Source organism: Pleurodeles waltl, chromosome 3_1 (genome assembly GCF_031143425.1).
Source record: "Pleurodeles waltl isolate 20211129_DDA chromosome 3_1, aPleWal1.hap1.20221129, whole genome shotgun sequence".
NCBI classification, from domain to species: Eukaryota; Metazoa; Chordata; class Amphibia; order Caudata; family Salamandridae; genus Pleurodeles; species Pleurodeles waltl.
In genome coordinates, this window is record NC_090440.1 from 1,209,924,957 (window position 1) to 1,209,937,082 (window position 12,126).

At 44.5% G+C, this 12,126-nt stretch overlaps 1 protein-coding gene across 1 annotated transcript in view; it reads left to right on the top strand.

Annotated features, from left to right (window-relative positions):
* The first annotated feature begins 2,252 nt into the window (after positions 1 to 2,252).
* Positions 2,253 to 12,126, top strand: part of HEPACAM (hepatic and glial cell adhesion molecule) — a 329,463-nt gene continuing 319,589 nt past the window's right edge. The window contains exon 1 of the mRNA XM_069224517.1: positions 2,253 to 2,425. Coding sequence (XP_069080618.1) covers positions 2,341 to 2,425 — 85 coding nt within the window. The 5' untranslated portion in view covers positions 2,253 to 2,340. The remainder of the gene's footprint in view (positions 2,426 to 12,126) is intronic.

Below are 12,126 nucleotides of genomic sequence, written 5' to 3' on the forward strand. Positions count from 1 at the left end.
CTGGGCTCTGGGGTGGGGTAATTTACTTACCTTTACTGTATTCTCACTCTCCCAGTGATTCTGCACACACTTCACTTGTCTAGGGAGGAATTCTTAGTATATGGTTTGTGTTGCCCCTAGAACTATTTTCTCCCATTGCATTCTATAGCATTTCCTATTGTTTGCACTGGCCTATGACTAATTACTTGCCTTATTTTGGTGTCTAGTGTATATATTGTGTATAATACTTACCTCCCGAAGGAGTATTGCCTCTAAGATATTTTTAGTACTGTTTCACCCAAATAAACTACCTTAATTTTTGGTAACATTGAGTATTGCCTTTACTTGTGTATAAGTACTGTATAACTATAAGTGGTATTGCATGAGCTTTGCATGTCTCCTAGTTCAGCCTAAGCTGCTCTGCTATAGCTATCTCTATCAGCCTAAGCTGCTAGAACTCCTCTACATTTCACTAATAAGGGATAACTGGCCCTGGTATAAGGTGTAAGTACCCAAGGTACCCACTACAAACCAGGCCAGCCTCCTACACATGACAACTATACACCTGGGCCCCATGAGTCAGGTAAAATTCAATTGACTGTTGTGGCTTGGTCCTAGGATCCGCATCACCTTTACCCCCTATTGGTTTCCACTGGACTTGACCTTCAAGTGACCGATTGTCACTAGTTGCTTTCTCCATTGACTAGAAGGTTAAAGTTTGACAGTAGTGAATTGCACTGATTTATTTTTGCTTCTAAGATCCATAATTCCAGTTATATTGATCAGATTGTGTTCATTTTGGTGTCTAAATGTATACAGAATTCTCCTCTGTTTTCATAAATTGGTGACGGATTTCTTTTGAGTAGTGTCTTTTAATTATCATCCATGTTGGTGCTCTTAAATGATTAACACATGGCTCTATATAAAAGCCTGACTGCTCTGTCCAACACTACCAGGACTAAGCTTGGGATTTATTAGTGTGAATCCAAAAGGCCCAGTGTGGGGTATTGTGAGAGTATTGCATTGTGAGGCCCATCCAGCCTCACTGCAAAATACTTCACTTCCTTACATCACTTTTATGCTGATGTTTATGTATAGTTAGACAAGCTAAACATCAGCAGGAAATGCTTTAGCTGCATCAAACCAGGCCATGGTGTCTTTTGCATTCAGAATTAGGCAGACCTATGGTATTTAAATGAGCTGCTGTTTCAGGAATTCTGTTGTCTTTACCAAATTGTCTTGTGTACTTCTAACAACTTAACCTGACTCCAATGGGAAGAATTAGCCAAAGGGTATGTTAAAAAGAACATTTTATTACACTTTTATTGAGAAAATATAATCTTAATGACGCGTGGATAGATCACGAAGGTGGCATTTAGATGTCTTGAGCACAAGCTGGTGTATAACTGGAGCATTATTTTAAGATAGGAATGCTGGGAGTGAGTTAGATCATTATGAGTAATTCTTCCCATAGAAATACTTGCAATTTGGCTCATGCCCTCCAAATAAATGTGAGTTTATGCAGCAGTGTTTTTCTCAGATAGATAACTTCATTATTAAGGTGTTTTTTTGTGACAGAGAGGCTCAAGGGGCCCAATTCACAAAAGTAAACTTAGACCAAAAGTCTAAGTTTAGAACTAAAGTCTAAGTTTAGACCTAAAGTGAAACTTTACTAGTGGCAAAGTTAGACTTTTGATCTAAATTCAGACCAAAAGTCGAACTTAGACCAAAGTCTAATTTTAATAGTAGTATCGGCTCAAGATGTAGGATGACATTTCTTCCTCTCAGATTTAGAAAGAATTATGCGTATTCTAGAGGGACTAACTTTAGGTGTTGCCTGCAATAGCGCATGCTTACTATTCTTTGCTTCATTGACATTCTTATTTGCTGCCTTCTAAATGATCAGTGGGTGGCCTTGTTTCCTCTTCTTTCGTATGGAGCCTGGACCAAGTACTGAATACTTCAGCATTATTGCTGTTCTTCCGCTAATAGAACTGTAATTCGAGTATTATATTTTCTTCCACCCAAGACATTCTTGCTGATCTCAGCACCCCGAAACACCCCCAAACGCCCCCCCCCCCCCCCCCCTCTTCCATGTTGGTCTTCCACTCACACCCGGTGTTGGTACTGCTTCTTTCCCCTCCTTAAAACTGAGGACGAATAGCTCAGGAAACCGCAATATGCCAGCTCAGGGCTAAATAATGAAAGAGGGAAAGACAGAATACAAAGAGCTCTTGTCTATTCAAAGAGAAGTTGGCAGGGCTTTACGTTTGTCGAGCAGCTTGGACGGGGCTGAGGATGTGCCCGGGGTGGAGAAACCTTGCAGATTGTTTGCGACAGTAACCCTGCGCTACACACAAGATGAAGTCGGCGAAGGACGACCTCTCAAGAGATTTCAGCACTCGAGGCTTCGTGCTCATTTTGTGCCTGTTAGTGATGCAAACAGGTAGGATAACTAAACACTTAGAAACATTCAGGAATGGTTTGCTTGGTTGTTTTGGCAACGGATTTGAGGCTGACCTGTAAATTATCCAATGTAGGCCTGCGATGCGTGTAAAATTTACTGAGGTTTTTAACTTTGGAATTTCTCGAAGCTTCTGCGTACCCAGCCAAAATATTCCCATGAAAACCCCTCACCCATTTTGATCAATTCGACAAACAATGCACTGTTCCTTGTGCCAGCATATATATTTAAAGACGGTATGGCTGCTAAAATATGTGTGCCAGACCTATGGTACTTAAACGAGTTGCTCTTTCACGAATTCTGTATTTTCCACCAAATAAGCTGGTGCACTGCTAACAGTTTAGCGTGATTCCTAATTGAAGAATTAGCCAAAGGAATATGATAAGAACATCTGATTGCAATTGTAATCTTAATGATAGGTTGAGTGCTGTCTTGTGTACCTGGAGCATTATTTTATGATTGGAATGCTTGAAGCGGGTTAAAAATTGCATCTCTTCTGACTAATTATTACGAGTAATTCTTCCCCTAGAAATACCTGCAATTTGGTTCAGGCCCTCTTATTAAATGTGAGTTTATGAAGCTGTGTTTCTCTCAGACCGACATGTTTATTATGAAGGGATTGTCATGACAGGGAGGCTCAAGATGTAAGATGACGTTTCTGCCTTCTGGATTTAGAAAGCATTACGTATATTCTGTTGAAATGGTAAGGACTAAAGATGCTGATGAAACATTATCGAAGGGATATATTTATGAATATGCTATCTACACTATCACATTAGCACATGATGTTTGCGGACAAGGACAGAATAAGATATTTTGGGCCAGATTTACAAGGCCCTATTGCCCAGGAACTTCACTTTTAGTGACACTCCGGTGGTGCTATGCACTGCGCCGTATTTACAAGGTGGAGTTAAGCCAGATTTTGTGGCTTAACGCCACCTTGTAAATAAGGCCCCTTAAAACGCAGCTGTTTGCGTGCAAGAGACATGCATTGAGTAACACCCATTTTATTTTGACGTTGCCCCAGATTTACGAGTTTTGATAAACCTGAGGCAGTGTCAACATCTAAAGCATTCTGCAGTACACATAGAAAGAGCAAAAGGCAGTTGAAGATTGTTTTTGTGCAGGAAGATGTTCTTTCCTGCACAAAAACAATCTCCCCCGCAGTGCAGCCATCCTTGCACCATGCCACAATGGTGGCTGAGTTGGCACTCAGCAGCAAGTTTAGCACCGGCGCAGGGGACAACACAGGGTTGCGCCATATTAAATATGTAGGAGCCCTGTGTTTTGAAAATGGCGGAGGGCAGTGCGGCCAAATTTGGCACAAAGTCGCTCTCTGTCATTTTCTCAGAAATCTGTGCCTTTGTTTTAGAGTGACTAATTTCAAGCCTTACCTGCAACAGTCATGCTTTGCTTGCAAGAGATTTTATATACAACATATACAACAATGGGCTTGCAGCCTGCCCATTGCTCACTATTCTTTGTCTTCATTGTCATTTTTATTTGCTTCCTTCTAATTGGCTAGCACATACCATCTTTGCTTCCTCTTCTTTTGTCTGGAGTGTGGACCAAGTATTGATTACTTCAACCTACTGTTTGTTATGCATTGGTACATGTTTAAGATGAACATGCTGAACAAGTCTAACAGAAAGCCTCAAATGTTTTCCTTTTTATGTTGTATGATGTTTTATTAAAACGTACAGCTTTCTGATGCACTGCACTCTTTAAAAAAAATAAAAACTGCAATCAGGCCCAAACTAAGGGGCAGATTTACTAACTAACTAACTAACTAATTTACACTGGGTTTGCATCACAAAAGTGACAAACTGTTGGCTTGGAATTTACTTTTAAGTGTAAAATTGTGCTTGCACTGAAAAATAGTTCTAAAGTAATACAAAGAGACACTAGTGCTGCTTAATGCAACTTTGCAGAAAGAGCGAGTCCCATGAGTAATGCTGGGGCATTCCCATATTTCCATACTACCACCTATGAGTTTTGACGCAAAGCTCTCTAAAATATAACAAATCTAATAAAGACAAAAAAATGGTATTAAGGACATTGTGGCAAAAAATAACAGGTCTTCGACGCTGGTGTTAAAAATTTAGAAACATTTGCATACAATATCACATGCATGCTGTAAAGTACAGCACACATCCAATATGGCAAATGTTATAAAGTATGTCTAAGCATAGCATTTTGTACTGGAAGGGTATCCTTCCAGTAATAAACCCTAGGCTAGTCACCGCACGCACACACCCTTGCACTATGGTGGGAGGGTGTTTGCGGGGTGCTAGGCAGGCTCGAAAAGCACCTGCGCAGGGAGAGAGAAACAGTAGCATATCGTAGTAGATATGGAGCTGTAATGGGCTCTTTCTTCTCACGTAACACAATGCAGCAACTTTGGGTGTTGTAAATGTTAGTAAATCTACCACGTAGTGTTTAATTTATACAAGAGAATATTAAGCACAATGAAATGTGATAATCACATGGTTATGTAAAGCAAAAAAAAAATCAGTACAGGAACAATGACATTTCAAAATACTGGTCATTTTGCCAAATTACTAAAATTGCAGAGGCATTACCATAGTATTCACCAAGGTGCTATTGAGCACCATGACATTTTTTGTAAGAATATACTGTTATGTACAGTGTGCAGTAGGGTGCAAAAAAGTAAATGAATAAGCCATCAGTGTATATAATTGAGCTTCAGAAATTAGGTGCCAGATAAGCTCTGCTCTGATGTTTTTATCATCAGCAGCGTCACACTGTTTAAGGACATGGGCGAATAACATAAATAATTACACCTGAATTAGGAGATTTGAGATGAGTTACACAAAGTGGTAGGCCAAGTGGGAGAAGGGGCTAATGGGGTGTGCTGAAAATGGTACATGAGTGCATGCTGAAGATTGGATAATTAAGAGAAGCGAGTGGACAGAAGAGAACAGGATCAAAAGGATAATTGGAGAAGAGAGAAGATGAGAAGACAATGGAACATGTAAATAGGAGATATAGAAGCAGGGAACGTGATAGGAGATGAGAAAAACTGTATAAGGAGCGAAAGGCACAGGTTAGCCAGAGCGGGGAGGAACATGTAGGAAGTAGAAAAGAAGTTGAATTAGAAAATACAATGAAAGCAGTTGAAGAGTTGGGAGAAGGGGGACAAGAGACAAGAGGTGAGGGAAAGAAGATAAAAGGATACTGAATTGGAAGGATCAGTGTAAAAGAGAGGGAAGAGGATAGGAAAGCTTAGAGAAAGTGGTATTGAGGAGATAAGAAGATAAGATAATAGGGCTGTTGAAACATTGAGCTAGAAGAATGAAAAGGACTGAATAGAGTGAGTGAAGAAATTGTGAAGAGGAAAGGAGAGAAGGTAAAATAAGAGAAACGAGAAGAGGGAAATGACATGAGAATAGGTCAAGAGAGAAGGGATGGGTGACCAGAGGATAGAATGCATAGGAGGCAGGAAAAGGGTAACAGAGAGCAGATAGATGATGATGTGACAGAGGGTACAGAAGTTATTAAGGAATGGAAGAGGTAAAAGGGAAAAAGGAGGAAGGGTAGAGGGCAGAAGGAGATAGGAGAGAAGCGATAAAGGGCTGGGTTAGGTAGGCAAAGAGGTTAGATGAGAAGAGGTTAGTAAGAAAATTGTTACTATATTGTCCATGAAAAACAAATTTGAACATTTATAGTTACGATTTTACCACGCCATATTATGCTGATCACATCATTTTGAAAAAAAGACATGCTCTAGGCCAGATTCCCAAACTTTTTCGACCTGCAGCTCCCTTGACCTATTGCCCACTGGCGGCGGCTCCCCATTATGTTACTTTTTTGGCGATTGGGGGGATGTATGCCCGATCTAGGGAGTAATTAGATTTTTCTCCCTGAAAATATTTGGGATGAAGCAGATGAAGGTATAATAATCATGGATGTAACAAAATAAAAATATAACAGTTGCATGACAGAAAACCTTAGTTGGTTAAGTCAAGCACAGTACTCTTCAGCACTGGAGTCCTCATGCCATATGGACTTTTTTAAACTACTTTTTTCACATCCCACACAGGATAAAAACAAAAATAACATCCTTCCAGATACACACCCTTCATGGTGCAGCATTCTATTATGTAGGGAAGCGCTTCAGAGCCCCACATAGGGATAGTAAACGCTATATGAATGCTGCAATACAATACAATAATACAATGTGTATTTGCTCTTTTGCACGGTAGGGTATCATTATCTAAGCTTTTCAAAAGTTGATTAGGAAGAACAAGGCTGGTTTTGCATAATAGGTAATCTGTAGTTGAAAGTAGAGATGGCTCAAGATAAACACAAAATGAAGCTGCTGATTGGATGACAATTTATGTATATAGGATTACTATTACCCATGTAGAGTGTATCAAGCACAGTAGGTTAACCAAAACAGTTGAGCATGATTTTCCAAGACGGGTAGAGCTGTCCAGGGCTGAAGACTGCAACTCGGTTCAGTGATTCAAGGATCTGGAAGTTGTAGGAGGCTGGCCTGGTACTACACACAGGAGCTAGATCCAAGTACTTATCCCACCGCTGCACCACCTATGTAGGATGCTAGCCTGGCTTTTAGTGGGTACCTTGGGTACTTACACCTTACACCGGGTCCAGTTATCCCTTATTAGAGAAATGTAGTAGTGTTCTAGCAGCTTAGGCTGATAGAGGTAGCTATAGCAGAGCAGCTTAGGCTGAACTAGGAGACATGCAAAGCTCTTGCAAGACCACTTATAGTCCCACAGTACGTATTCACAAGTATAATCAATATTCAGTGTTACCAGAAATAAAGGTAGTTTATTTGGGTGACACAGTACCAAAAATATCTTAGAGGCAATACTCCTTCTGGAGGTAAGTATTATACACAATACATACAAAAGACACCAAAATAAGGCAAGTAATTAGTCATAGGATAGTGCAAACAATAGGAAATGCTATAGAATGCAATGGGAAAATATAGGTTTAGGGGCAACACAAACCATGTACTAAGAAAGTAGAATGCGAATCACGAATTCCCCCCTAGACAAGTGTAGTGTGGGCAAAATCGCTGGAGAGTAAGAATACAGTAAAGGTAAGTCAATTACCGCACCCCAGAGCCCAGAAAAGCAGGAGTAAAGTACTGCAAGTTTCCTTATGACACACTACACCTTGTGATTGGAATTATTGCAAGAACCAACTAAGGGGGTCATTATGACCCTGGCGGAAGGCAGAGAAGCGGCGGTAAGACTGCCAACAGGCTGGCGGTCTTTTTTTTAGTATTATGATCATGGCGGTTACCGCCATGGTCATCCGCCGCTTCTCCATTCTGTCCGCCAAGGCGGAGACGACCGCCGGGCTGGAGACCTGGGTCTCCAGCCCGGTGGCCGTCACAATACCGCCACCGGTATTTTGACCCGGCTTACCGCCGTGGATTTCCAGCAGTAGGAACCGCCATAAAATCCATGGCGGTAATCACTATCAGTGCCAGGGAATTCCTTCCCTGGCACTGATAGGGGTCTCCCCCATCCCCACCCCAACACCCTCCCCTACACCCCCCACCACCCCTGCCACCCCCCAAAGGTGGCAGGGCCCCCCTCCCCACCCCGACCCCCAACATCACAGAACTCACACACACACGACACGCACGCAGGCCCCACCAACACACACACGCACACACACCGACATTCATGCCTACATCCACACACTCAGTCAAACACGCACACCCATATACAGACATACACGCACACATCCATACAGACATACATACAGACATACACGCACTCATTCCCAAAACACGCAACACACCCGCAAGCATACACGCACTCACACACCCCCTCTACATACACAGATGCACACCCCGTGCACCCACACAACACACAACACCCCCCCACCCCCCTCCCCTAACGGACGATCGACTTACCTGTTCCGTCGATCCTCCGGGAGGGGACGGGAGCCATGGGGGCTGCTCTGCCGACACCACACCGCCAACAGAACACCGCCGCGCTGAATCACAGGACGTGATTCGCTGGGTGGTGTTCTGTTGGCATGGCGGTGGAGGTGGAGCAACCTCCACTTCCCCGCCGCTCGTCAGTATGGCTGTTGGCGGCTCTCCGTCCTAAAAAGGACGGAAAGCAGCCAACAGTCATAATACGCCGAGCAGCAAACCGCCACTACTGGCGGTCTTCCGCACGGCGGTCCCTCTGCGGTCTCGTAAAAAGACCGCCGAGGTTGTAATGACCACCTAAGTCTGCAACAACAAATGGTGGATTTCTGGACCTGAAGACCTGCAAAGGAAGGACACCAACTCCAGAAGTCGATAGAAGTTCCAGGAAGGACAGGAGCCCCTGCCAACCCAGAGAAAGGTGCAAAAGAAGAGTCCCCGGTTGGACAAAGACTGCAGAAATGCACCCTAGGAAGATGCCAGCTGGTTCCTGCATGATGCAAAGGATGTCCCATGTCGTGAAGTTGGATGCAGGTGAGTTTTGGTGCTGGATTCCTCCATCAAGCCTTTGTTCCAGCAAAGTCGCGGTTTGCATCAAGTAGGCATTATATGGACCCAAGAGGGACCTGGGGGCCTCAACTCTGTGTGAGGATGCAGAGGGGGCTCTCCGCACTTTAGAGAGCCCTCAAAGTACCAGATAGCACCCATGGGAGTCCCAAGACAAGGGGACAAAGGAGGTGCAAAATGCGGTTGATGTAGCACAACAAAGGAACGTCCTAAGCCGCCGGAGATCAACTCAGTGAGTTGACCATCACAGGATAGAGTACTGGGACCCTGGGCCAGGCTGTGCACAAAGGAATTTTGCAAGTAGTGCACAGAGGCCTCAGGAGGTGAAGAAGACGCGGTGCACAGGGGTACTGTCATTCTGGAGGAAGGCAAGGTCTTACCTCCTCCAAATAGCATCAGCAGGACCTCAGGACAGTCTGTGTCGATGGGGTCCACTCTCTGTGTTCCAAGGAGCACGCTCATCACCGGGAGAGGAGTCCAAGCGAACTGGTCGTCGACTTAGAAGGTGCCTGCTTCAGCAGGGGAGTGACTCGGTCACCCCACTGGAGATTTCTTCGGTCCTTCTGGTGCAGGGTGAAGACAGGGAATCGTCAGAGCGTGCACACCGTGGAAACTGTTGAAGTTGCTGGCTGGAGCTGAAGTTGCAGAGGAAAACTATCCCTTGTGGATACTTTGTTGCTGTTACAGCGGTTCCCGGAGCAGGCTACGGTGGATCCGAGGTCAGAGGATGAAGTAGTGGTTGCAGAGGATTCCTCCTGGAAACTTGCAAGTAGAATCTGAAGAGAACCCACAGGAGAAACCCTAAATAGCCCTGAGAGGGGGATTGGCTACCTTATCAGGAGGGGTCTCTGATGTCACCTGCTGGCACTGGCCACTCAGAGGCCTCCAGAGTGACCCCACCCCTTGCAAAGCAAGATGACTGAAGTCTGGGACACACTGGAGGAGCTCTGGGCACCACCCCTAGGGTGATGATGGACAGGGGAGTGGTCACTCCCTTTTCCTTTGGCCAATTTCGCGCCAGAGCAGGGACAAGGGGTCCCTGAACCGGTGTAGACTGGCTTATGCAAGGAGGGCACCATCTGTGCCCTTCAAAGCATTTCCAGAGGGTGATAGAGGCTACCCCTCCCCAGCCTTTAACACCTATTTCCAAAGGGAGAGGGTGTAACACACTGCTCCCAAAGGAAATGCTTTCTCATGCCTTCCTGGACTGAGCTGCTCAAACCCCAGGAGTGCAGAACCCTGTCTGCGAGGTGGCAGCAGCTGTAGCTGCAGTGCAAGCCTAAGAGAGCTGGTTTGGCAGTACTCGGGGTCCATAGTGGAGCCCCCAGGAAGCATGGAATTGGCTCCCCAATACCAGATTTGGAATGTGGGGACAATTCCATGATCTTAGACACCTTACATGGCCATATTCGGAGTTACCATTGTGAAGCTACATATAGGTATTGACCTATACATAGTGCAAACGTGTAATGGCGTCCCCACACTCATAAAGTCACGGGAAATGGCCCTGAACTATGTGGGGGGACATTTGCTAGTGCAAGGGTGCCCTCACACCTAGTTAATTTGCACCTAACCTTCAGCAAGTGAAGGTTAGACATATAGGTGACTTATAAGTTACTTAAGTGCAGTGAAAATGGCTGTGAAATAGTGTGTGCACTATTTCACGCAGGCTGCAATGGCAGACTTGTGGAAGGGTTTTTCTGAGCTCCTTATGGGTGGCAAAAGAAATGCTGCAGCCTACAAGGATCTCATGGAACCCCAATGCCCTGGGTACCTAGGTACCATATACGAGGGACTTATAAGGGGGGGTCCAGTGGGCCAATTGGAATTGGTAAATGAAATCACTAGCCTATAGTGACAAATTTAAAAGCAGAGAGAGCATAAGCACTGAGGTTCTGATTAGCAGAGTCTCAGTGACACAGTTAAGCACTACACAGTCATACACATTAGGTCATAAACTATGAGCCCTGGGGTCCTCAATAACAGGATCCCAGTGAGACAAGCAAAAACGTACTGACATACAGGTAAAAATGGGGGTAACATGCCAAGGAAGATGGTACTTTCCTACACAACCCCACCCCAAACGAGGGACATTAAGGCTAACCTTGCCCAGATGAGTCTTCATTGTTTAAGTGGAAATATCTGGAAAGTTGTAGAAGGCTGGCCTGGCTTATAGTGGGTACCTTGTGGTACTTACACTCTGTGCCAGGTCCAGTTATCCCTTATTAGTAGAATAGAGGTGTTTCTAGCATCTTAGGCTGATAGAAGGTAGCTGTGGCAAAGCAGCTTAGGCTGAACTAGGAGACATGCAAAGCTCCTACTATACCACTTATATCATATAGCACAATATCACAAGAAAACACAATACTCAGAGTTACTAAAAATAAAGGTACTTTATTTTAGTGACAATATGCCAAAAGTATCTCAGAGAATACCCTCACTTAGGAGGTAAGTAATATACACAAGATATATGTACACAAACCCAAAACAGGTAAGTAACAGTAAGAAAAGTAGTGCAAACAATGTAGGATCACAATAGGATGCATTAGGTAAACATAGGTCTAGGGGCAAAACAAACCATCTATTCCAAAAGTGGAATGCAAATCACAAATGGACCCCAGACCTATGGGAGATTGTAGAAGGTCGGTGGGACTGTGAGAAAACAGTAAGGGTGTCCAAAATACCCCACCCCAAGACCCTGAAAAGTGGGAGTAAAGTTACCCTACTACCCCAGAAAGACACAATAGTCGTGATAGGGGATTCTGAAAGAACCACAAGCACCAGCAAAACATTGAAGATGGATTCCTTGACCTGAGGACCTGCAAGGCAAGGGGACCAAGTCCAAGAGTTGCGATAGTGTCCAGGGGGGGCAGGAGCCCAGAAAACCCCAGATGAAGGTGCAAAAGGGCTGCCTCCAGGTGGAAGAAGCCGATGATTCTGCAACAACGAAAAGGGCTAGGAACTTCTCCTTTGGATGTAAGATGTCCCACAGCGTGCTGGAGGTTGCAGAAGTGTTTCCCGGCAGAAAAAGCACAAACAAGCCTTGCCAGCTGCAAGAGTTGGGGTTGAGGATTTTGGGTGCTGCAGGGGACCAGGTAGGACCAGGATGACGCCCCTTGGAGGAGGAGACAGAGGGGGCACTCAGCAACTCAGAGAGCCCACACAGAAGCAGGCA